The sequence below is a fragment of the Heterodontus francisci genome, chromosome 25 (genome assembly GCF_036365525.1).
Source record: "Heterodontus francisci isolate sHetFra1 chromosome 25, sHetFra1.hap1, whole genome shotgun sequence".
NCBI classification, from domain to species: Eukaryota; Metazoa; Chordata; class Chondrichthyes; order Heterodontiformes; family Heterodontidae; genus Heterodontus; species Heterodontus francisci.
In genome coordinates this window covers 36420721-36447987 of record NC_090395.1, presented here as the reverse complement: position 1 = coordinate 36447987, position 27267 = coordinate 36420721, and the positions used below count along the sequence as shown (strand labels likewise).

General features: G+C 43.1%; 1 protein-coding gene across 2 annotated transcripts in view; it reads right to left on the bottom strand.

The window, feature by feature from the left end:
- Positions 1–27267, bottom strand: part of LOC137383822 (signal peptide, CUB and EGF-like domain-containing protein 3) — a 424809-nt gene that overhangs the window by 33010 nt on the left and 364532 nt on the right. For both annotated transcript variants that reach the window (XM_068057091.1, XM_068057092.1), the window contains 5 exons: positions 6665–6790; positions 4234–4350; positions 1890–1982; positions 799–912; positions 265–429 (listed from right to left, as the gene is read on the bottom strand). In XM_068057091.1, the coding sequence (XP_067913192.1) occupies positions 265–429; positions 799–912; positions 1890–1982; positions 4234–4350; positions 6665–6790 (615 nt within the window). The remainder of the gene's footprint in view (positions 1–264; positions 430–798; positions 913–1889; positions 1983–4233; positions 4351–6664; positions 6791–27267) is intronic.

Genomic DNA, 27267 nt, shown 5'->3' with positions numbered 1-27267 from the left:
GCTATGAGTGCTGAGCCTTAACATCGACTCTGCCCACTTCCAGCAGAGGTCAGTGATCGGGAATGGGGAATCCTAGCTGACTTTCCCCTTCTAAATTAGAAGCCAATGGTAACATACTGCCACACTGGCTGAGACCAGAATCAAACATGGGACCTCCCGCAACCATTTGTCTTGGTTACTCAACGAATAAGCTCGCTTCACCGCTTTTTAGCTTAAATTGTAAAAAATAAAAAATTACAACACCAAAAAAAAAACTTCTTTCACCTGTTATATCTTCCTTTCTTATCTCCGCTTCAAAGTCCAGTGTTATTCGGGTCACTTCTTTGCCCGGGGGATTGCGGGTCCGTCGACCTTTTGCTTTCTTGGAAGAATCACATTTTAGATTCACAAAGGTAACTTGACAGTTGTCGGTACAAGGGAAGGCACCTCCTACATAACAAGGCAATGAAACAAAGCAAGCACAGTGAGTGATGTCAGCAGACATTATAGACATCTCAAGAACAAAAAACATTATTCTCTCTGGTTCTCCCTAATGTCCTGGCAATATTTATCCCTAAACCAGAGGGATTACACTGGTTAATTACACTGCTCAATGGAAGGAAGGTACCTAGCACAAGGAGTTCCAGACCAATCACACCACCCGATGCTGGGAATGTACCAACAGCAGGGATGCAGAGCAATTAGTAAAAGTTATACCAACATTCTAACAGAAGCAGGAACTGAAGGCCTGAAGAAAAGAGGAAAACAAATTGGAAAACTGATGAAGCAAACTAGAGACAGGTGTCAAGTGTTTTGTACCTGTGATAATTGGACGCCCACTATCCTGCTTTCCCTTAATGCGTGGATGAAGGTGACACTTGGCATCTTTAATCTTGAAGGAAGCTCTTTGTTTGACCGGGGGAGCTAAAGTCTCTAAAAGGAAACGAGAGCATTTAAAGATATCTTAAAGCAGCATTTAAGAAAAAGTTTCATTCAGTTATTATAATCCCACTAATCACAGGGTGCACTTCATATTAGGAACACAAAGCAGGATGTAGATAAACGGGGGGCAGAGAGCTTTCACAAATTGGCATTCCTGATGCACATAAGATCACAAGGGGTAGGCCATACAGCCCCTCGATCCTGCTCCACCATTCAATAAATGCATGTTTGATTGAGGATCTACAGCACTGTGGGGCACAAAATTCCAGAAATTTACAACTCTGAATGAAGAAATTGCTCCTAATCTCAGGCCTAAATGGCTGTCCCCTTATCCTGAGACCCCTAATTCTAGACCCTCCAGCCAGACAAAACAGCCATCTATCCTGTCAAGCCCCCTATGAATTATATACATTTTAATGAGATCACCACTCATTCTTCTAAACTCCAGGAATAGAGGCCTATTTGACTTAATCTCTTCTCATTGGACAGCCGTCTCCTCCCAGGAATCAATCTAATGAACCTTTGTTATACCCCCTCTAAGTATATCCTTCTTTAGGTACGGAGACTAAAACTGTACACAGTACTCCAGGTGTGATCTCATCAAAGCCTTGTACAATTGCAGTAAGACTTCTTTACTCATACTGCAACCCCTTGCAATAAAGTCTTAACAGCTTTGTAGATTGGGAGTGCTTATTGGGTCAATGTGACCTGCACAACTTTGTGCTGACCTCTGGTCCCAAATTCCCAAGATGCCCTCCTGTTGTGTACAGTTCTGTGCCAGGAACGCTGATTCACGAAATCTACCGTATAGGGTGTTGTGGATTTAGCAACTGATGTACTGTTGCTCCACAATTAGAAACTCCGCCTTAGGACAAACAAAAATTAGATTGATGCTAAATGCTACAGCTGCGAACAAAAGATTCCAGCAATACTTAGGACAGCAGAATGACATTCTGTCAGGGGCTTACCTACACAGCCAGTGATACTGGTGTTCTGTCGCTGTTGGGCACCAGCCCGCCGTAAAGGAGCTCCACAGCTCACAGTGTAACTGTTATCAGAACCTGTCAGAAATGAGAACCGTATTAAGAGACAGAGGAATGCACGTGTATTTATTGACACCGAATCACTGCTGGAAACATCAGGGTCAGAAAATGCACAGGATACTCACTCTGAACAATAGTTATAATTCTCACCCTCCAGTGTTCGCTCCCTTCCTCCTAAAGACTGATGCTGATGATATGGTTCCATGGCACTGGACAGCCTTGGTTACCACACCCAGGTGACTGCTCTTCACATGCAAAATTACACAATGAGCTTTGGCTGGCTTTTTGACCATGACAGGCATCAATGGCCAAGCCCGATCCTGGTCTGACTGCCATCCACACACGCGCATTCACCCTCACAGGAGTCACTCATGGCGATCAGGTGCCAGAATTCTAGTTAACTTTTCACAAACCCCCATCCCCGTGGGGACACTGAGGCCAACTGCTATGTCTATTAGTTATGGGGGAGTGGGACTGACTGGATGGGCTCAATGGGACGAATGGCCTCTTTCTGCGCTGTTACGACTCTAAGCTGCTCAGCCAAAGTAAACTGGCTCAGTACAGATTGGGAATTGAACCTCAGGCTCGTGCAGCTTCGATTCACAGTCGGCAGTGGAACAACCAGCTGAGTCTGAGAATATTAGTTGTTCAGCTCTTGCGATCGTCATTCTGAAGCTGGACTCTGAAAACCCTCTTCCTATCTAGTTACAGGGTGAAATCATTCCTCCTATGTTTAGACAGATTTTCTTACAATAAAGAGGGGGAATAGTAAACTTGAAGGTATGCATTTTTAGCAATGTGCTTGTTTTTAACACCTGACTTCAAATTACAACAAAATAATCACCGGTGTTGTTGAACTAGAAACTGCATAGTCACATGGTCTCCCATCTCAATGACAAGTGAAACAGTAGGAGACTTACACAGTCCATTTACACACACTTTCTGGCAGCGGTCTCTGAATGGCATTCAGGAGTGGGGACTCTGGCTGATTTTCTCCCTCTATAGCTCAAGGTGCTGATGCAACTGTAGCATCCCTACCACCGACTCAACGGAGATGATCAAACTAATCTCTGAACACATACTTAGCACTAACTCCAGCACAAGGCCACTCCAGCTCCAACTAAATAAAGTCCATTCGGGAGAACAAACGTCTTGGTTACTTGAGGGAATCAATAACATCTAATCTGTTTCTCCTGTATTACTTATTGGTTTTCTTAAACAAATGTTTGCTAAATTAATCAACAAATACTGATCGCTAGGATTTGGGGTTCATGACAGGGCAGGGAGGAGATTTCCTCCGGCTGTTTTATGTTAGCAACATTGTAAACACAGCAGGAAGATCTCTACATTCACAAGTGCGAGCAAAATTGTAGAAATGTTCTAAAAAAAAATCACACTTATCCTTTTGCTAGACAAAGTGACTGGTGGGAATCGTTTCACTCTTTTTGGAAATTGTTAACACACACAATTAGAGGGAATGTTGTCGCTGTGTTTACAGTGTCAGTGACACTCAGTCAGACCAGAGGGAATCTTCCCACTGTGTTTACACTGTAAGTGACACAGTGACCAGAGGAAATTTCCTGCTTGTATTTACAATGCCATTAATGCACAGAAATTAAAATATTCTTAATTTGATATTGAAGCAATTTTTTTGATGGACTATTCACTCTTCAAAAAGATGGAGAAACAAATGTTTTTTTTACATGCAAAGGGGTTTGTTAAAAAAAATTCTTGTTTTGAAAAATTTAAACTTGGGTTATATGAAAATCAATGTAACCCAACCTCACTGAAATACATCCCAAGTTGGCCCATTGCTACCCTGTAAGGTTGTCAACTCTGCTTGGACATACTCCAGAAGTGTCATCACATGACCTCCTGATTCCACCCGCCCCCACACTCCAGCCATTGGCCGCCCGACATGTCCATCTGGCGGCACACCATCTTCCTACACCAATTGGAAACTGACTAGGCTCTTCATTGCCTGATTGGATGATTCTTGACCGTCAAACAAGCAGCTTTCTCATGTCCAATATATTTCTAAATAATAAACAAAAGTTTTCAAAGAAAATTACAAAATAACAAACAAAATGTTTTAATGTCTCGATGACGTTTCTTCCTGGATTGCTCTCAGCAGCATCATGAAGATTAGGCTTTAATTCCTGAAGACTGCAGGGAAGTCCTGGAGGATTGGCAAACCTACTTCCCTAAGCAACTAGCAAGGACATCAAATGTTCCTCATGGGTTTCTCCTGACTTTGCATGATGCCTACCTGCCTGGAAGTGAGCCTTGGAGGCACAGCTGAGGGAGCAGGTCTCTCTCTTCCCACTCTTGATGCAGGAAAATTGCGCTCGAGGAGAGTTAGAACCCGGCAGGCACTTTGCTGCCTCTGAAAATGAAAAGAAATTGATTTCCAACATGACGCAAAGCTGAGTGAAACAACAGGAAGGGATTTTTAAAAAAGCTAAGGGGGTAAATATAACTTAACTTGACAGGATTGAAGCCAGTGGAGTGGAAAATCAACCGGGTGTAAAACAGGTGGCTGATCTGATCCTGTCAGTTTAGCTTAGGTTAAAATTACCCCATTAATATTCTAATACAATTTGTAATGCATTGTAAGGGTCAGCACAGAAGATAGCAGAAAAGGCAGCCCATTCTAATTTCTAGGGCATCCAATGGGTTCAACAAATTTTTCTCCAGTGCAATTTTTTGGCAGAGACCAAATGAATCTTTTCCACCTGACCTCCGAGTTCCTCTTAAACCAGAATTTTTTAGAATTAACCTTAAAAGTTTAATCTAAATTTTACTGAGAACTGCAGAGGCCCAATTCTTGATGAAGGGCGAGTGCCTGTTTGCTTTACTATATAACTTTTTTCAACAACCATATGAATGGACAGCTTGCTTGAAACATAGCCCTAACTGGGTTGCCTGAAATGAATGTCAGAACTTTACTGAACTCACTGGACACAAAGGCATTTTGAAGGTGGATTTGAGAAATACTTGGAAAATAAATTCCTCTTAAGCTCGAGGAGAAGAGCTCATCTTCAGTGGGCCAGGACCTTATGCTACCATAGATCGCTGATAGGAAAGCATCATCGGTGGCTGGTTTCTGCCTCAGTATAAATATTATACTGCAAGAGTGTTTACAGCATCAACTGGAGGTAGCTTTGGTGCTAGAAGGTACTTTATCCCCAACTCCCCAAGGGAGGAGGTGTCAAAATCTTAACATGCAGACGTTAGCAAGCTGCTGCACTATGAGATGCAGGGCATAAAGACCTTAAGTAACCTTGGACTAAAATTACTGCAGAAAATGTTGATGCAAAGCAGAATCTGACCTTGTGCGGATGACCTGCGTAATAAATGATCTTGCAGGGAGTGGGAACAGCTCTGTCCTTCCTCCCCCATGGGTAGCTCTTTGACACCATCACAGAGATTGACAGCTAGGTTCCTTGAGTAGTATAAACAGTAAGGCCTTTTAACAATAACACACTCAAAAGTGACACTTCTCTGAGAGGCAACAGACCACATGTAGTGAGTGTTGGAGGGACAGAATGCTTTAGGGAACACTTCCAATTGGAAAATAACACTTCGGAGGGAGTTCAGTACTTCACAATACATTGCAGTACAAATCATGAAAAAAAACAGTGCCAAACATTAGCTGCATGCATGGCATCTCTGATTAATTTTCCTTAAGTCACCCAGCCACGTGATTAGAGCTATTAAAATAGTACATATAGGGCTATCAACTTTTCCAAGTCTGTGGTTATGATTTTGGCATTTGTTTTACTGTTGATAAAACTAATGAAAAACCTTAATAATCTCAATAACTATGTCATAGATGCAGAAAAAAATATTAAAATGGAATTTTATTAACAAAAAAAAAAAATCTGACTGCTGGTGTGCATTTTATATCTTAGACATTTCTGGACAAAGGATTTGTGTTGAACTTAAATGTACAAATGGACCCCAAACTCTATTGGCCGTGAGGAGCAAATCTAATACATACTGACATTTTTCTGAGTTTCCTAAATCTTTTGGCCTCGCTCCTCCTTTAAGATATTCCTTAAAAGCCACCTCTTTGATCAAGCTTCTGGTCACCTGTCCTGTTATCTCCTTTTATGGCTCAGTGCCAAATTTTGTTTTATAGCGCTCCCGTGAAGCGCCTTGAGACATTTTTACTACATTTTAAAAGTGGTATGTAAATGTATGTTGTCACTGTTGTTGAGTGACAGGAAATGCATTTAATATATACAGCACCTGAGTCAATGAAAATACAGGGATTTCAATGTCATCTTCGCATTTTACATGCTAGCTCCTTGAACAGCAGAATGAGGGTGAGCTTCCGTCCTTTTTTGCCACCTTTGACTCCCCTGCCCCAATCTGACCTCCATGTGTCCAATATCATTCCTGGCTCAGGGGGCAAGTGACCCCAAAGAAATCTTACTCTCAGCTGTTTCAAGGTTCCCAGCCCTGCCTTCCAATGAGAAAATATACTGTTTCTTGTTCAAATTATTTTAGAAATGATCTACATGACATTGCAAGTAATTATTTGTATGTGAAGCATTGGAGACATTGCTAAGACACATAAGATGGCCTATAATTGTATTGTCTTTCCAGGGCGAAGTGTTTCTTATTAAGGTTACAGAATTGCTACTTCCATTAGTGCCACTAGAGGGTGCCAGAGATCAGAGTGCTTCACATACCCACACAGTCTTTCTTATTCCAGTGAAGTTTGTAGCCACCATTCGGGCAGGAGCACTGATAGCCTCCCAGAGTATTAACACAGCCATGCTTGCAGCCACCATGGTTCATGCTGCATTCATCAATATCTGAAAGAAACACAGCCAAAGAGCAAGTGAATTGGCTTATATTAAGCAGACCCTGTTACAACACACTCAATAAAGGTTTGTATTTTTGTCTGGTGTCCAGGTCATCCAGTCCCAGGTCTTAGCTTGGTATGACAGCGGCTCCAGTAACTCTTCCACTTAATTCCCCCAACAGCACAGTTCCGATCGACAGTGCAGTGATGCAAACTTGTGTGTGACCACTCCTATACTGAATACACTGGGCTGTGCATCATCCATTGTTGTAGTACCACAACCCCAAACTTCTAAAATAGAAGCATCTGGTGGGGAAGGGGTGGTGGAGGGTTTAGTAACCTGACTGTCTGTACCTAACTGAGAGTTTCTTAGATGTGCCAAGTTTGCTGCATTACTTCATGGTAAACATTAAAACCTAAAACCCTAACTGTAACCTTAATGCAGTACTTCATTGGCTGCATAGTGCTTTGGGATGTCCTGAGGTCATGAAAGGTGCTTTATAAAACTTTCCTTTTGTTTCTTACACTACATGCAATGCCTTGACTCCAAGCTAATCCCAGAAATGTAAACCCCGAAGGAGCACTGTATTCATGAAAATCCAACAGACTGCATTGAACATCATCCTGTCACCTGAGGGTGAGATGTGATAATAGTGATGCTTGTTCTCCCTCTGTAAAGAGATGATTTGTCAAACACCATTCATCAAGTCAATAATATAATAAAAGCAAAATACTGCGAAATCTGAAATAAAAACAGAAAGTGCTGGAAAAACTCAGCAGGTCTGGCAGCATCTGTCGAGAGAGAAGCAGAGTTAACGTTTCAGATCAGTGACCCTTCATCAAGTCAATGCTCTTTTAATCCCTTCAACAACGTATACTTCCATTTAGGTCTACATAATATAGTCCTAATAGGAAATGGCTGCTCACAGAATTTATTTGGAGCACAGTTTCTAATAGCTTGCTTCTATCCCCTGAATTCAAATGTTCCAAAACACAACCATGTAAATTGTGATGATGTACAAATGCTAATAGCCCAGCGGCACAGTGGGTTTGTGCATTTTTCTGTTCTATCACAAATCATACAGTTTGTCTCTCATGACAGTGGAAAATAAACGCCCTCTCTCAGCTGGGGATAGATTTGGCAAAGAGCACCCTGGACATCATGCCAAAGGGAAGCGAGTAAAAATAGGAGGGTATGTCTTCCTTCACATGTGCTGTACAACTGGTTACAGAGCAGAGAGGGTTTAGGACCAGACAGCAGGACTCTAGAATCATTTCAGAACCAAAATCCTTCTGAAACAATTTCCTTCACCAAAATAACCAAAAGCTATTTTGCAGTTGTCAGCCAGTGGTGTTTCCAGCTGCCACGCACAACTTGTATTACTCAAAGCAATTTACTAAGGCCTTGTTGTGGTTTCTAGGCAACAACCTAACGACCTAGGATCAGAACAGCGGCAACACCATTGACTCACTATTCAGTTCAGCAGAGGCCCGTTTCTAGTAAGTGTATCATAATAAGGGTCATTTTCTGATATTTGCTCAATTTTGGGTTGAAAAATAATTCCCTTTAGCAAGCATGTATCCATAGCAACAGCTTCAAAACAGTTTCTACCTCGGCACTTTGAGGAAGATGGAGATGAAAGGAAACTGCAATGATGGAAAAAAATGAAAGTAAAGGAAATGAATACTTAGTAATAGAAAAATAAAAACAGTCTTATAAAACTAAACGAATTGGGAAAGAAAAGTGAAAGGTTCAAAGAATGAAGCATTTAAAGGGAAAATGAATACAGGGAAAGGAAAAATTAAAGGATTAAAACAAACAAATAAAAAGAATGTAGCGTTTCATTAATAAAATCCAATGTCAACTTTAATTGAAAGATTAGAAGCTGTTAAGTAGAAGTTAATGCACTCCAAACTCGAGGCTACTGGCAGAGGGCCATCAGGTCTGCAGTTACATGAATATAATGAGTCTGAGCCACAGAACAGGGGATGTCTCCCAGCTTGCTACAGCCTGCAGCACAATAAGATGCTGAGGTTCATCTCCATTGGGTATTTTTTGGGGAGTGGGTGTGGGGGAGGGGGGCAGGAGGGAGGAATACAAGAGTTCATCACTTCTGGTCTTCAGGCTGTTATTATTCTACAGTCTGTGATATAGTCTCCACATTCATTACAGAATTCTAACACTCCTCAAACATACTTTCTTTGATAATCCCTCCTGTGAAGTTCCTTGGGACTATGTTGAAGATGCTTAAATATTATATATATATGTGTAAGTTGTTGCACTCATTGCACAGTTTCTGAATTGTAAGAGATGGCCTAGGTGATGCTTGCTAGTTGATCGTTAATAAATGGCTGCTTGAGGAATTTTATGCTCATTTTGGTTTTAGCTTGTGAGGCTGTGTTTTTTTAAATAAAAACATAGCATTATTTTTGGTTACCCTAATTGTTTGCTGCAAAATGACTCTGGGCACAGTGGTCTTGCAGCAGATAATTATGCGGTGACAACCAAACTCAACCAACTCGTCGGCACAGACTCGGTGGGCCGAAGGGCCTGTTTCAGTACTGTAGTTCTCTATGACTCTATGACTCAATCAGCCTCTGAGCTGGGCTACCCGTACTCTCAGCCTGGGTCTACCGTACATAATCGGAGGCAGCAGGGCCTAACCATCGGGGGCAGGCACAGCTACATGTTTTTAACCCCATGGAGGAGATTGTGCTCTCCATCACTGGAGCAGCCATGACTGAGGCTGTGGCCAGCGACAGGGTTGAATCTGTCGAAAATGATGGCATGCTTCTGCCTAATCCTTCTTCTCACATCCCACTTGCCCCTCATCACATACTCTCTTCTGATTTCCTCAGATGGAAATAACCAACCCTGGGCACCCCTTCGAGGAGGGTTTTCTCACTGAGGATCTCTGAATTACACAGGCACCAGTAGGCACTTTATCAACATTTCTACATATGAAAAAAATGATTTAATTTACAAAGAAACTGGTTAGTGTGCACCAATGGAAAGAGCAAATGATTCAGTATAGATTTCCAAATTATTTTCAGTGCTTTAAAATTCAGTGACAGTAGTGACTCACTAACAGCTCAAACTCAGTTCTCAGCACCAACATTCACTTGTATTTCCTCCCCCAGATTCCTTTGATTCCGGGGACAGCGACTCTTCCTGGTTTGACGCACTGAATACAAGTGGCCCAAATTGGCACTAAACTGGCAATCTGACTCCAGAGGGCCACTTGTCCCAGTCGACAGCACTCTTGCTGTTGAAGCAGACTCTGGGATGGTGCATCTCTCACGCAGTTTATCAGTCGGGGAGAGGTGGGGTCTGCATCCAGCCTGAATTCAGTCACAGCTGGTAAAAGGTGCAACATTAATGCAAGTTCTTTCTTACATCCATCTGCACAACTGTATTAGCTCGCAAACAAAACAGTACGCAATGCCAATGTGAAATATTTTTGTTGACTGTATAGAGCTAGCTACATCATGTGCTAATGTTATGTTAGCATGAGGCCAGCCAGCTAAACCATTACGCGATAAAAACCAGGACTGTGAGAAGTAAATTTATGTCATTCAACCAGTAAAATAGCAAATAATTTTCCACACTGGAAAAAGCGATTAGTTAGCTTTCCTAGTTGGCTAGCAAGCTAGTAATAATAAATTCAACTGACTTTAATGTTTTAGATTCTGAACATACCTCGCCACACAGTTACATCGAAGGTCTTTGTGCTCATTGTTGCAGTTGCAATATGTAGATAAGCATCAACCCGACAGTTCTCAAGGCGATTCCTTGCGGATGTTTTGATTGCTAATACAGTTGTGCTGCTCTCCATTGATGTTTGTATGCTTAGCTACTTTATTTATAGGGAGAAATGTGTTTTAAATAGGACTGTGTCTTGATGGCATTAGGTTGGTTATACACTTTATACACAGCTTAATTGCTCCCGTGTCCATGGCTGAGTCAATAATTCTGTCAAATGTCTGTAGTGGAACATGTCGGTGCCTAGCGCTGTTTATTCCACTACCAACATTAACAACAGATTACCTGGTTGTTGTCACACTGGTGTTTTTGGCTGCCTCATTTCCTACATTACAGTGGGAAGTATACTTTTAAAGTACTTCATTAGCTGTAAAGTGCTTTGGGATCTTCTGAGGTTGTGAAAGGCGCTATATAATGCAAATTGTTTTCAGGCAAGACAACAAAATTAAAATGTAATTTATCTTTAGTTCATGGGGCAATGCCAGACTCCTTGTTTTCAGATGTTTCTCCCCTTTCCTCTTTTCTTTATCCACATAGTGCATACCATTCTCTGCTCTACAGGGACGGTAGATGGATGAGCTGCTCCCAGGGGGCAGTTCTGACGTCCAAACGCACCATTCTCCCAGCATCAATCTAATTCAACAACAACAACTGGCATTTATATAGCAGCTTTAACATAGAGAAACGACCCATAGTGCTTAGAATCAAATTCTCCGGGCTGAATTTTATAGGCTCCCTGCCATTCTTGCGCAGGGGCTCATTTAAGTGCAGGGGGTGGAACGGCCGCCCCCAATGACATAGAGGGTATGGCCGCTCCATCCCTGGCAATGGCGTCCGGTGCCACCACACAAGTACCGGCACCATTTTTAAAGGGCTTTGAGCCCTTACCAGCAATTTAATTTTTGAAAGTGACATGGAGGGCAAGTTAAAAGTTATAACTTTATTAACCGATCGAAGCCCCTCTCCCACCCCCCCTTGACTACTTAATGTATTTTTCACACAGGAAAAACTTTTCTTTCCATCCACAACTTTGTCCCCTGAACTTTGTTACCTTTGCCCTTCAAACCCTTCCCACCATCCCCTCGGCCAAATCAAGGATCTTTCCCCACTTCCCCCTTCACCCTGAAAATTTGACTCCTCCCCCTCCCCAGCGGCCGGAATATCGGCACGGGACGGCTGTCGGGTCAAGGTAAGTTATTTTGCATTTATTTTAATTAATTTTAATATTTAAATGAAGGCCCCGCTGCTGATTATTTTCCGGGCCCCCCTGCCAAGACCCTCGACGTCAGAGGGCTGGTAAAATTCAGCCCTCCGTGTGGGAACACACAGGGCCAAACTTGGGCCCCGACACTCTGTAGCACTGTGTGTCGGTGACTCCAAAGCAGTGCCACATCTTGCCACTGCTGGATCACTCTATTTCCCAATAACCTTATCACATGGCTGCAGTTTGCCTTCATTTTAAAACACAAGAAGAATTACAACAAATAGCACTTCCACCACGGCATGCCTACTCAGTTGGTGCCTGATCTTATACTAGCAATTCATTACTATCTTATTTTAATGAATCCCTCACCCCACCCTCCCTTTTCCATTAGTTATTTTCTCCCGTGGGTCACACATCATTCCCTGGATAACATCACAGACTGGCCAACTTCCAGACATAAAGCTCTGAGTAGATACAGAAACATGGCACAGATTCCCATCTCACCTCTCTCCCTGCCTGTGGGCAAACACCTGGTTTCTGAAGGACCCCTTCCCATAGCAATTTAAACATTTCTCCCACCCACCCCACCCCCCCCCCGCCACTGCGCCTCTCAACCCAAGAGTCCTATATTATATTATAATTCCACCATTGATTTTGCACATTTTTTAAAACACTCTCAGGCAATCTGTACAGCATTATTTCTTGTGGTATAATGCAACAGGATGGAGGTTTGGTGAATTTCACATCTCAGCCTTGCTTTGGGATGGGGGCAGGGAGTAAGCACCGCCAATGGAGATAAATGTTTCATTAGAAGGTTAAGAGGAGAAATCAAGGCATGGGTCACACCAATAACCGCTGCGTCTAGCATACAGCAGTACTGACAGTGTTTACTGTCCTCTCAACCAAGTGAAGCTAAACGTCAGGAAAACTGAAAACAGGTAAAAATAGAGGGGAGGCAAACACTTGAATCCACAAACATAAACCGCCAATGAAAGCAAATGTTGACCATTACTGATAATTCAGTTAGGGCAAGATAGCAACAGTAAAATCAATTATATTTGCAGTTTAAAAACCACAGAAGTTAAATCCCACTGGATGAACCTAATTAATATGACATCTAAACGCCTAACTTTTATTTATCATTGGTAGTTATCTGCAAGAGGAAAGCAATCCAAACCGGGAACAAAAAACTTGGAAGATGCATTTTGAGAGAAAAGCCACAGTTACAATCATCATCGTTGTGTAATTAAGGTGAGAAAAAGACACAATCCGGATGGGTTTCAGAATATAGCCTCAGGTATAGATTTACCGAGGCTTCGCTGTACTAACATTATAAATGAGCAGCATGAGAATCCAGAAGGAGCCACAGCTGTCTCCCCAGGAGAGAGCCAGTTCCAACTCAACCACTTTTCCCATTTATTTCCATCTAAACAGGCAGATGGAAAACATCTCCAATATTTCCATTAATTGGAGGCATCAAGAACAATATCTATTCAGACACACATACACTTTCCAGCAAAGGCTTTTGGATACTGGCCAGGAAAAGCAACTCCAGCTGTTTTGTCCTCTTCCCAAGCTAGCAACACAGTGGCCAATCATTATACCCCTAAGACTACCCCCAACAGAGATTGCAAATTGAACTCGAGACCTTCCTGGTCTGTATGGCTTCATATTACACTGGCCGGAATAGTTATTCCAATAGGTCAGTGGGGAACTTGTTCCTAACTTCTGAATCAGCACCAACATCACAGTTGGCTAATAAAGCATTTCGATCATGACAATCTGCAACTAAAAACATATCATTTTAAAAAACCTTTTTCACAGCACTTCTGCCGCTCCAGATCACTATTTTATATCGAAAAGCGAAATTCTACAAATGCTGCAAATCTGAAATAAAAACAGAAAATGCTGGAAACACTCAGCAGGTCAGGTAGCATCTGTGAAATACTTGCATTTATAAAGCACCATTCACTACCTCAGAATGCCAGTTAATTACTTTTGAAATGTGATCACTGTTGCAATGTAGCCAATCAACTTGTGCAGAGCAAGTTTGCACAAACAGCAATGAGATACACAATGAGATAATCTGTTTTAGTGATTTTGCTTGAGGGAGTGATATTAGCCAGAGCACTGGATATTACTGCTCTGCTCTGCTTCGAAATAATGCCATGGGATTATTTACATCCACCTAAGAGGGCAGATGGGGCCTCGGTTTAATGTCTCATCTTCATGATGGAAAGAAGATGGTATGGTTAACATTTCCTCAGAACGTAATTCGCTTTTCCTTCAATGTGTTTTCTGTTTATATTTTTTTACCCAGTTCATCTTCTGTCTGTATCTATTCTTGAGCTTGATTCTGTGTTCACTAAAACTTGCTTTCTCAGCATCTCTTGTCTCAGCAACTGTCTCCAGATCCCACTCCCTCCACTGGGTTCTGATGAAAGATCACTGCCCTGAAACGTTAACCCTATACGTTCCTCTCTCCACAGGTGCTGCCTGACCTGCTTCCAGTATCGTTTTCATTTCACTATTTTAAATGCTGGAGTCATTGAACAGCTGGTAGCTGTGCTTCACACCCACCTGCTGCATGCCCAGTCAAACAAGCTGCTTATAAGGCAGTGATAAACATCATCACTTCAGTCTTGTACCTGTCACTCCAACTAATGTAAGTTTCAGCAACTCAGACAGAACAGAATGGAGGGATGAGGCTCAGCTTCAGTCTTACTGAGAAAGTTAAAGATCTCCACAACATTAATACCTACTCCTGCTCCTAATTCGTATGTTCGTATATTTCTATGAAGATCACATTTTACTAAAAATCTGTATCTTGGTAAATTAAAGCGTAAAGGATGTTCGGTTTTGGTCTGCTCCGACCTTTTTAATGGCAATACATAGATTGCTGCTATTCTTGGAACACCCTACCTAACAGCATCGTGGATGGCCTTCACTATAGGCTAGTGTAGCGTAACGGTAATGTTACTGGACTAGTCATCCAGAGGCCCGGACTAATGCTCTGGAAACATAAATTCAAATCCATGATGGCAGCTGGTGGAATGTAAATTCAATTAGTTAGTAAATTGGCACTGTCCTACACTGTCGGAGATGCCTTCTTTCGGATGAGATGTTAAACTGAGACCCCATCTGCCTGCTCGGGTGAATGTAAATGAGCCCATGGCACTATTTCAAAGAAGAGCAGGGGAATTATCCTTGGTGTCCTGACCAATAGTTATCCCTCAATCAACATCACAAAACAGATTATCTGGTCATTATCATATTAATATTTGTGGGATCTTGCTGTGCTCAATCTGGCTGCCACGTTTCCTACATTACAACAGTGACTACACTTCAGAAAAGTATTTCATTGGCTGTAAAGCACTTTAAGATGTCCGATGGTCATGAAAGGCACTATATAAACGCAAGTCTTTTTTTTTGTGGGAAGTAACAAGAGTTTGTGGGGTATCAGCATCGCTGGCAAGGCCAGCATTTATTGCCCTTAACAACTGAATGGCTTGCTAGGCCATTTCAGAGAGCTATTAAGAGTCAACCACATTCCTGTAGGTCTAGAATCACGTGTTGGCCAGACCAGGTAAGGACAGCAGACTTCCTTCCCTGATGGACTTTAGTGAACCAGATAGGTCTTTACAACATAAATAAAAACAAAAAGTGCTGGAAATACTCAGCAGGTCAGGCAGCATCTGTGGAGAGAGAAGCAGAGTTAGCGTTTCAGGTCTGTGACCTTTCATCAGAACTGGCAAAGGTTAGAAACGTAATAGGTTTTAAGCAAATAAAGTGGGGGTGAGGGAAAAGAGAACAAAAGTGAAGGTGTTGATAGGACAGAGGGTCAGAGAGACTAACTGACAAGGAGGTCATGGGGCAAAGGCAAAGAGTGTGTTAATGATGTGGTGAAAGACAAAGCGTTAGTGCAGAGAGGGTGTTAAATGACAGAATAATGAACAGCCCTAGCCAAAAGCACAAACGTGAGAAAAAACAGTGGGCAGGCACATGGTTAAAAAAAAAATGAATGATGAAACAAACTAAAATAAAATGAAAAAAATAAAAAATAAAAAAGGGCCAGTCATGCTCTGAAATTAATGAACTCAATGTTCAGTCCGGTAGGCTGTAGTGTGCCTAATCGGTAACTGAGGTGCTGTTCCTCGAGCTTGTGTTGATGTTCACTGGAACACTGCAGTTACCCCAGGACAGAGATGTGGGCATGAGAGCAAGGGGGTGTGTTGAAATGGCCAGCAACCGGAAGCTCGGGGTCATGCTTTCGGACTGAGCGGAGGTGTTCCGCAAAGCGATCACCCAGTCTGTGTTCGGTCTCCCCAATGTAGTGGAGAGCGCATTGTGAGCAGTGAATACAGTATACTACATTGAAAGAAGTACACGTAAATCACTGCTTCACCTGAAAGGAGTGTTTGGGGCCTTGGATAGTGAGGAGAGAGGAGGTAAAAGGGCAGATATTACACCTCCTGTGATTGCAGGGCAAGGTGCTGTGGGAAGGGGATGAAGTGTCGGAGGTAATGGAGGAGTGGACCAGGCTGTCACGGAGGGAATGGTCCCTTCAGAATGATGACAGGGGAGGGGAGGGGAAGATGCCTTGATGGTGGCATCATGCTGGATGTGGCGGAAATGGCGGAGGATGATCCTTTGGATGTGGAGGCTGATGGGGTGGAAAGTGATGACAAGGGGAACCCTGTCGTGGTTCTGGGAGGGAGGAAAAGGAGTAAGGGCAGAAGTGTGGGAAATGGGCCGGACACAGTTGAGGGCCCTGTCAACCACAGTGGGGAGGAATCCTCGGTTGAGGAAAAAGGAAGACATATCAGAAGCACGGTTGTGGAAGATTGCATCATCAGAGCAGATGTGTCGGAGATAGAGAAACTGGGAGAATTGAATGGAGTCATCAATGTACCGGAAAAACAGTTGGGGGAGGGGGCCTGACTAGGACTGGACCAAGGAATGTTCGACATAACTGTGTCCGGCCCATTTCCCACACTTCTGCCCTCACCCCTTCCGCAGGTGCTAACCTGGTGAAGCTACAACAGAGGACTACATGCATGCTATACAGCAGATGCAGCATGAGATACAGCAAAGTGATCCCACAACCAACAGAGCAGATCAAAGCTCTGCAGTCCTGCCACATCCAGTTATGAATTGTATTGGACAATTAAAAAACTAACTGGAGGCAGAGGCTCCAGAAACATCCCATCATCAATGATGGGGGAGGCCGGTATTTCAGTGCAAAAGACCAGGCTGAAACAGTTGCAACCATCTTCAGCCAGGAGCATCGAATGGATGATCCATATTGGCTTCTTCCTGAGGTCCCCAGCATTACAGATGCCAGTCTTCAACCAACTTGATTCACTGCATGTGATATCAAGAAGGCTGCATTTGCTGACAATGCAACCACTAGGTGGAGCAGTACTGGCACATGCACAAATGCAGCCTCATCCACTGAAACGCCACTGTCTGTGATGTCTCCAGCAGCTGCGAGGTTAAAGATGGCGCTGCTCAATTTAACACAAAGAACAAATTAAACCCGAAACCCCTCACCCCTCAAAGGCCATGATCACCGCCTCCACACCCTCCCTCTACAGTACCCCGCTCCCTCTCACGATTGCTGCTTCTGTTCCCCACTCCTTCTGCAATCGCTGCCTCAGTCGCTGCATTCAGTTTCCCGCTACCTCCCGCGCCCGCCTTCTTGCTGCTTATCCCACCACTTGCTCCCTGCCTCGTTGCCTGGAGAAGTGGTGGGGGTGGGGGGGGGGGGGGGTCAAGTGATCGGGTGCTAACAGCGAGGTGGGAAGTGAGCAGCAGGATGGAGTGGCGAGCAGGCGGGCGTGGGAAAGAACATGGTACTGTTGGAGGAGATGGAGGTGGCGATCGTGGCCATTTTTAGGGGTGAAGCAACACTCGGATGGCATTATGTCAGACCCATACTGACAAATTGGCAAATGCTCGGACACACTGATGATGTCAGCGATCACTCTGCGCATGCTCTGCATTGTCAGGAGACACTCTATCAAGGAACGGCTGAAAGCACTAGATACTGCTGTATCCCGGCTGTAGTACTGAAGACTTCTGCTACAGAACTAGCCGCGCCCCTAGCAAAGCTGTTCCAGCACAGCTACAACATTAGCATCTAACTGACAATGTGAAAAATTGCCTATGTATGTCCTAACCACAAAAAGCAGGACAAATTCAATCTGGCTAATTACCACCCCCTCAGTCTACTCTCGATCATCAGCAAAGTGATGGAAGATGTTGTCGACAGTGCTATCAAGCGGCACTTATGCAGCGATAACCTGCGCACCAATGCTCAGCTTGAGTTCCACCAGGAACACTCAGCTCCGGACCTCATTCCAGCCTTGGTCCAAACATGGACAGAAGAGCTGAACTCCAGAGGTGAGGTGAGAGTGACTGCCTTGAACATCAAGGCAGCATATGACCGAGTGCGGCACAAAGGCCCCTAGCAAAATTGAAGTCAATGGGAATCAGGGGAAAAATTATCCACTGGTTTGACTCATACTTAGCACAAGAAGTGGTTGTAGGAGGCCAATCATTTCAGCCCCAGGACATTGCACAGGAGTTCCTCAGGGTAGTGTCCTAGGCCCAACCATCTTCAGCTGTTTCATCAATGACCTTCCCTCCAACATAAGGTCAGAAGTGGGGATGTTCGCTGATGATTGCAAAATGCTCAGCACCATTCGCAACTCCTCAGATATTGAAGCAGTCTGTACCCACATGCAGCAAGACCTGGACAACATTCAGGCTTGGACTGATAAATGGCAAGTAACATTCGCGCCATCTCCAATAAAGAGAGAATCTAACCATCTCCCCTTGACATTCAACAGCATTACCATCACTGAATCCCACACCATCAACATCCTGGGATGTTATTATTCACCAAAAACTTAACTAGACAAGCCATATAAATACTGTGGCTAGAAGAGCAGGTCAGAGGCTGGGAATCCTGTGGTGAGTAACTCATCTCTTGACTCCGAAAGTGAGTCCACCATCTACAAGGCATAAGTCAGGAGTGTGATGGAATAATCTCCATTTGCCTGAATGGATACAACTCCAACAACACTCAAGAAGCTCGACACCATCCAGGAAAAAGCAGCCCACTTGATCAGCACCCCATCCACCACCTTCAACATTCACTCCCTCCACCACTGACACACAGTGACAGCAGTGTGTACCATCTACAAGGCACTGCCTTAACTCACTTAAGGTCCTTCAACAGCACCTTACAAACCTGCGACCTCTACCACCGAGAACAACAAGGCCAGCAGATGCATGGGAACATCACCACCTGCAAGTTCCCCTCCAAGCCACACACCATCCTGACTTGGAACTATATCGCCATTTCTTCACTGTCATAGGGTCATAGAGTCGTACAGCATACAGCCAGGCCCTTCGGCCCACCACGTCCATGCCAACCATAATGCCTATCTATTCTAATCCCACTTGCCTGCATTAATTCCATATCCCTCTCATTCAAATACCTGTCCTCTTAAATGTTGCTACTGTTCCTGCCTCCACCACCTCCTCTGGCAGCTCATTCCAAATACCCATTATTCCTTGTGTGAAAAATTTACCCCTTTGATCCCCTTTAAACCTCCTCCCTCTCACCTTAAATCTATGCCCTCTAGTTTTAGTCGCCCCTTTCATGGGAAACAGACTCTGGCTATCTACCCTATCTATGCCTCTCATAATTTTATATACCTCTATCATGTCCCCTCTCAGCCTCCTTCGCTCCAGGGAAAACAGACCCAACCTATCTAATCTCCCTTTATAACTCAAGCCCGCCAAACCAGGCAACATCCTTGTGAATCTTTTCTGCACCCTCTCTAGCTTAATCACATCTTTCCTGTAGTGCGGTGACCAGAACTGCACACAGTACTCCAAATGTGGCCTAACCAACGTTATGTACGACTGTAACATGACGTCCCAACTCTTATACTCAATGCCTCGGTCGTTAAAGGCAAGCATGCCATACGCCTTCTTCATCACCTGTGTTGCCACTTTCAGGGAACTATGTACTTGCACCCCAAGGTCTCTCTGCTCAACAACACTCCCCAGGGCCCTGCAATTCACGGTGTATGTCCTGCCCTGGTTTAACTTCCCAAAATGCATCACTTGGCACTTGTCTGCATTAAATTCCATTTGCCAATCCCTTGCCCACTTTCCCAGTTGATCTATATCCTGTTGTAACCTTAGACAACCTTCTTCACTGTCCACTATACCACCAATTTTGGTGTCATCTGTAAACTTACTAATCATGCCCCCTACATTCACATCCAAGTCATTAATATATATGACAAACAACAGAAGGCCCAGCACCGATCCCTGCAGCACACCACTGGTCACTGGCCTCCAATCTGAAAAACAACCCTCCACTACCACCCTCTGCCTCCTATCACCAAGCCAATTTTGCACCCAATTGGCTAGCTCACCCTGGATCCTATGTGTTCGAACCTTCTGGACCAGCCTACCATGCAGAACCTTGTCAAAGGCCTTGCTAAAGTCCATGTAGACAACGTCCATCGCCCTGCCCTCGTCAATCCTCTTGGTCACCTCCTCAAAAAACTCAATCAAATTCGCTGGGTCACAAACCTGGAACTCCCTCCCTAATAGCACTGTGGGTGTACCTTCACCACATGGACTGCAGCGACTCAAGAAGGCAGCTCACAACCACCTTCTCAAGGGCAATTAGGGATGACAAACAAATGCTGGCCGAGCCAGTGATGTCCACATCCCTTGAACAAATTTTTAAAAAGCAGGCGGCTCACCAACACCTAGTCAAGAACAATGAGATGGGTAATAACTGCTGGCTTTGCCAGCAACACCCACATCCTCAGAATTAATTTAAAAAAACTTAGGCTTCTACATTTTATATTACTCCCACAAGGCGAGTCCTATTTCCCTGTAGTCTCAAGAGTATGTTCACTGGCCCTGATAGCAGGTATATTTCTGATAGTGAGCCCATGTTAACAAACTGGAAGTCTTTGCTCTGGCATACCCCCTAGTGATGGGTGACAGAGCAACATTGGCAAAGGCCTGAGTTCAGTCTGCTCATCCAGCCAGGTATAAGGGGAAGGGGGTAGATCATGTTTCAAGAAGAGATGAGGACTCATTTTAAAACTGTGATGAATTCACGTAGTCCCCATCCATCTTTGTTGCCTAACACATGTCTGGTTATTGGCAACCTGGGGGCTTTAACTGTATTACTAGATCAGAATTGAGAAAAGAAATGCTTTTCATTTCCTAGATGTAAAACTTTTAATGATATTTCATGAAATGAACAACACCCTTTTGGAGATTTCCCTCCAATTATGGTATAATTAATAACAGTGTGTGAACTGCAGAGAAGTCATCTGCCTGCTCTTAAAAGATTACATCTGTTTTATCTACATAAACACATTCAACTAAAGCGAAGCAAGTATTTTTACTGTGGTTGTACATCCCTTGCTCGCAGCATCATAAGCAGATACTTGATACAGGATTCGTTTACAAGCAAGCTAAATACCAACTGGTTCAAAATGACCCAATGTCCAAGCACTTTACTGAGAAAATCTTCAGCTCCACTGAAACGTAAACAGCTGCAACGTAAATGGAGGGGGATGCATTTGTGATTCTGCCTATTTAATTTGGACTGATTTAAAGCTTTGGCAGCTTCTCCAGATCAAAGGGAAGAATAATGATAAACAATATGGATCACCTCAAGAGATCCAGAGTCTTCCATCTTTTCCCACTAAATCTCCATGGTCAGTTCTGCAAATGTCCTATGAAATTCATCTGTCTAAACCATAATAGCAGTAATATCTGGCACGATTCAACGCTGGGATCTGTCCATAACAAGCAGCATACAAGCAGTGGATTAATCAGTATGAGTCTATTGACAGGACAACACCAAATAACATCAACACTGGTGTATTTGAAAATCAGGCATTTTGAGATTATTCACCATTCTGTCCCATGCTGCTATTCTAAGAAAGTTGCCTAATTTGTCAAGTTTCAAATTTTTTGTAAATATGGTGATACTGAATGTTTATGAGATGCATGGCCATTCTGCCAATGCTAAATATGCTGCTACATAGCTGCTTAAACCTGATGGAAAATCCCACCTTTTCAGTCCTTGACAGAAATAAGTGTCACATAAATCAACTAACCCAGGGATTGCAACCTTTTTTTTTTAATCTGAAGAGCCTTTTTTTTAAAATAAATTGCCTAAAATATAAACTATTGGGAGCAGCATGATGAAAATTCAGCATTTCTAAAACGAATACTTGACAAATTGCCAAGTGTCTCTGATAGAATGCATCATTTGTATATATAATTAAAATACATATTTTGAATTTATGTATCAATAGAAAACATCAAAGTTAAAATAGATCTGTTTTTGATTTTTTGACAATAATTTTGTCAGTAATGTCATGTTTAAAACAATCTTTAAAATAAACTTTAATTTAAGATGCATAAAATTAAGACAATTTTTGCAGCTATTGATTTTAATGATAAGAGCTTCTAATAGCACATTCAGATTAATTTATCATCTCAGTTATATTAGAAACTATAATGGTCACAACTATAAAACCCGTTCCTCGAATCAAAAGAAAGAAAGACTTGCATTTATATAGTGCCTTTCATGACCACTAGACATCTCAAAGCGCTGTACATCCAATGAAGCACTTTTGAAGTGTCGTCACTGTTGTAATGTAGGAAACAAAGGCATTATCTATAATCATGGAGTAGCTGTACTACTCAAACAGGTTTATTCAGAGAACGACAATGTTTTACATTAAAATAATCATTTGAAACCGTAAAGTGCAGCTTTAATAATTAGCCTTTTATCCTGACAATAAAAACACGGCTCTTACTTTTCTTGATTTAATTTTTTTAAGGCTTTTTTCATGTTAATGCGATCCAACTGGAAAAGGTTGGGAGATGTTAAAGAGCCTCATGTGGCTGCGGAGACACAGGTTGCAGACCCCTTAACCAACCCGTCCCTTCTAGCAAAGGATACAGGAAAGCATTAGTGAATTGATTCGGGGCCGCTAAACGCATGATTGTTCTACAGTACTATAAATAATTAAGCATCAACACCAGATACTTCACTGTTTGGCAGAGTTGTGTAAATCTCCAAAATTAAGTATTACCAATCATGGAAAAAATGATAAACAGTGCCATCCTGTGGGGCAGCAAGCTCTGTCAGACCTGCTCCCTGAAGCTACTCAAGGTTTTGAGTCCTAGTGGAATCAACACGTCCATCTTCTGATAAATGCAAGTTGTTTCTCCAGTTCTCACCAGGCCATTAGCTGAAGTGTCTCATGAAAATAGAATAGTACAAGAGATTGTTAAATGACCAATTTCTCAATAATGCCAAATTGGCTCTGGAAGGCTCAGGAAAGGAGTGAAACAAGGAATTAAACTTGTCCAAGATTTTCATCCAGCATGGAAACTGCTTCCCTTTCCTGTTAGGTTCTTCCTTTTTTGCTGTTGTGCCTGCATGGATTATGAATATTGCCTCCTGCTGGGAAGGCAGCAGTGTCTGGTTCACTGATACTCGCAACCATTGTCGATGCAATTTGTCATTGTTTGGTTAATGGAAGATGCAGTTCAAATAAGGCGAATCAGTGCAAAATATCATCATTCTTGGAAAATAAACCAAGAGATTATAAAATAATGTGGCCTTGTGTGGTATTTCTGGTATCAGAAAATACTTGTGTGACAGACGAGTTGAGCCCAAAGGCTATATTCTGCCATTAGTATCAGAACATATACGGCACAGTGGCGCAGTGGTTAGCACCGCAGCCTCACAGCTCCAGCGACCCGGGTTCGATTCTGGGTACTGCCTGTGTAGAGTTTGCAAGTTCTCCCTGTGACCGTGTGGGTTTTCGCCAGGTGCTCCGGTTTCTTCCCACAGCCAAAGACTTACAGGTTGATAGGTAAATTGGCCATTATAAATTGCCCCTAGTATAGGTAGGTGGTTAGGGAAGGTAAGAATATGGGATTAGTGTAGGATTAGTATAAATGGGTGGTTGATGGTCGGCACAGACTCGGTGGGCTGAAGGGCCTGTTTCAGTCCTGTATCTCTAAATAATTATTATGATCAATGCTCATACTGCCATCTCAGAGATTGTTCAGCTCTCCTCTATTCAATACGTGAGACATTATTTAGTAAGGACAGAGGGTCAAGGGTGAGCTTTCAATGAGGACGGGTGATGACTGTCATTACATGTCTTCAGCACACTTTAAAGGGCAGTACATGGTAATTTCTATATCATAACAACGTTATATCATTTTAGTGTGTTTATTTATCAAATAGTTTGAAGTATACAACTGTACTTTGTAAAAAGGCAGTTGGTGGGGGATTGAATAACTACCAACTACCGAGCAATTCTCCTCAATCTTCAACTTCAATCACTGTATAATGGTTGTAAATCCACTTTAAAAAAAAATCACATTTAAAGGTAGCATGGAGTGGATAACTTAAAACCAAGATACAAACCTACACCAAAAATATACCAAACAGGATAGTCCTACCTTTACTGGGATAATTCTGACCAAACTGGGAGATATAGTCAGCTTATATTTGGGAATGTTTTTGAGTTTCAAGCTCAGTGAATGGCACAGTGTAAAAATGTTGCAGAGTTCCTTTGGCATATTCACAGCACTTTGTTACAAGTAAAACCACATTTTAATTTGCTTTCACAGAATTACTATCACATCTTAGCTAATGGTTGTTTTTCACATTCCGGTTCCTCACAGGAAGAATTCATGGAATAGAAGCTCACATTTATAAACCGCTGACGTAGGATTTTGGATTAACACTGAATCCTGAATTTCATCAGTCATCAACATGCTTTCCTTTTTGTCAATATAGATTAATGGCAATTGCAGAATGTGCCTCAGTGCAACCAATGCACTATTAAAGATGCATGATGAGCTAATGCAGGGACCATGGTTCTGAGTGGAGTGAACTGACAAGGTACAGCATAAATTAAAGGAATGTATGTGGATAAAAGACTGTGTATTCTAATGCAGATGTGAAAGCTTCTGCTTTATCTTTTAATTTGTACCAATATGTGTGCAGAATCCAACATAAACTCTACATTTCAAACTGCATTCAGCCAATAATTCTCAGATAAAGGGGCAGGCCATTTAGGACGGAGATGAGGAGGAATTTCTTTATTCAGAAGGTGGTGAATCTGTGGAATTCTCTACCCCAGAGGGCTGTGAAAGCTCAATCATTGAGCATGTTCAAGGCAGAAATTGATAGATTTCTGGATATTAATGACATCAAGGGATATGGGGATAGTGGGGAAACTGGTGTGGAGGTAGATGAGCAGCCATGATCTGTTGGAATGGCGGAGCAGGCTCGATGGGCTGAATAGTCTACTCCTGCTCCTATTTCCTATGTTTTCTATGTAATACTCTTCCCCTTTCCCACAGGGACAGAGTTTTATTTTCTCCTACAAAACTCAACAATGGGGTCTCAGAGCAAGATGCCTACAATCTGCAATGTCCGATATTGTGTTCCTGGGCAAATACTCCGATACTGAAAATCTTTTGTGGAAAAACAAAAACTTATATTTCTAAAACAACTTTAACAGTGAAAATATCCTAAGCTGCATTACAAAGTGAAGGGGATATGCAAAGTAAAATATAAAATAAATATACCAAGAGCTGAATTTTTAGGCCCCAATAGGGGTGGGCAAGGAGCTGGGTGGGCATGGAATTTTGCATCGCTGGTTGGCATGCTGATTTCCCGGCTACTTAAGGCCTATTGTTGGAGGCATCTGGGAACAGTGTAGCTGTCTGGAGGCATCCTGCCAGTGACAGACCGGGGGTGGCCAGCACTCCAGGCAGGCTTAGAGGCTCTCCCTGCCTGTCTGGGTCCAGCTACAGCCGCAGACTGCACTGTGGAGGACCATAATAGTGGTCCAGATGATTAGTTTATTTTTTGATTTTAAATATAAAAAGGCTGAGAGAGGGTGCCTCTATCTTGGGGTGTCCCCTCTCATATTTACCTTACAAGGCCAGCTTCTGCTCCTTCTGAGCTGAAAGGCCTCCTATTGGCCCTCTGGCTTCGAGAGCCCGCCTGCTGTCCTTAATTGGACAGCGAGCCCGCCTTCTGTCCACTAATTTCCAATTCGGGGAAAATCTCAGCCGGGTGACTGTTCCCCACACACTGCGGGCTTCTGGTCCCCATTTGAGCCTGATGGCAGGGTCCTGAAGCCTGTGGCCAAAATCCTGCCCCAAGACTTAGAAAATGTAGACAAAAGCTTGGCTGAAAAGCTGTGCTTTGAGAAAGTTGTTAAAGGTAGAGGGAAAATTGGAGAGGGGAAGTAAGTCCATAAAATAGGGCCAAGGTGGTTGAAAACAGTGATAGGGAATTGGAGGCAGGAATGTGCAAAACACCAGAGCCTGACAAATGAAGTGTATGTGAGGGCATGTAGTACTGGAGCAGGTTGCAGTAACATAGGGGGGATAGGAGCAGGTTGCAGTAACATAGTGCCAAGGGGGGATTTGAAGACAAGTCTGACAATTCAGATTCAACCCACTGGAGCCTGTCAGCTTATCTAGATGCGCAAGGATGGGGTTTATTATCAATTGGGACGGAAAATAGGCAGCTGTGCTTTGGGCATAAAGAACAAAGAACAAAGAAAATTACAGCACAGGAACAGGCCCTTCGGCCCTCCAAGCCTGCGCCGATCCAGATCCTCTATCTAAACATGTCGCCTATTTTCTAAGGGTCTGTATCTCTTTTCTTCCTGCCCATTCATGTATCTGTCTAGATACATCTTAAAAGACGCCATCGTGCCCGCATCTACCACCTCCGCTGGCAACGCGTTCCAGGCACCCACCACCCTCTGCGTAAAGAACTTTCCACGCATATCCCCCCTAAACTTTTCCCCTTTCACTTTGAACTCGTGTCCTCTAGTAATTGAATCCCCCACTCTGGGAAAAAGCTTCTTGCTATCCACCCTGTCTATACCTCTCATGATTTTGTACACCTCAATCAGGTCCCCCCTCAACCTCCGTCTTTCTAATGAAAATAATCCTAATCTACTCAACCTCTCTTCATAGCTAGCGCCCTCCATACCAGGCAACATCCTGGTGAACCTCCTCTGCACCCTCTCCAAAGCATCCACATCCTTTTGGTAATGTGGCGACCAGAACTGCACGCAGTATTCCAAATGTGGCCGAACCAAAGTCCTATACAACTGTAACATGACCTGCCAACTCTTGTACTCAATACCCCGTCAATGAAGGAAAGCATGCCGTATGCCTTCTTGACCACTCTATTGACCTGCGTTGCCACCTTCAGGGAACAATGGACCTGAACACCCAAATCTCTCTGGACATCAATTTTCCCCAGGACTTTTCCATTTACTGTATAGTTCACTCTTGAATTGGATCTTCCAAAATGCATCACCTCGCATTTGCCCTGATTGAACTCCATCTGCCATTTCTCTGCCCAACTCTCCAATATATCTATATTCTGCTGTAT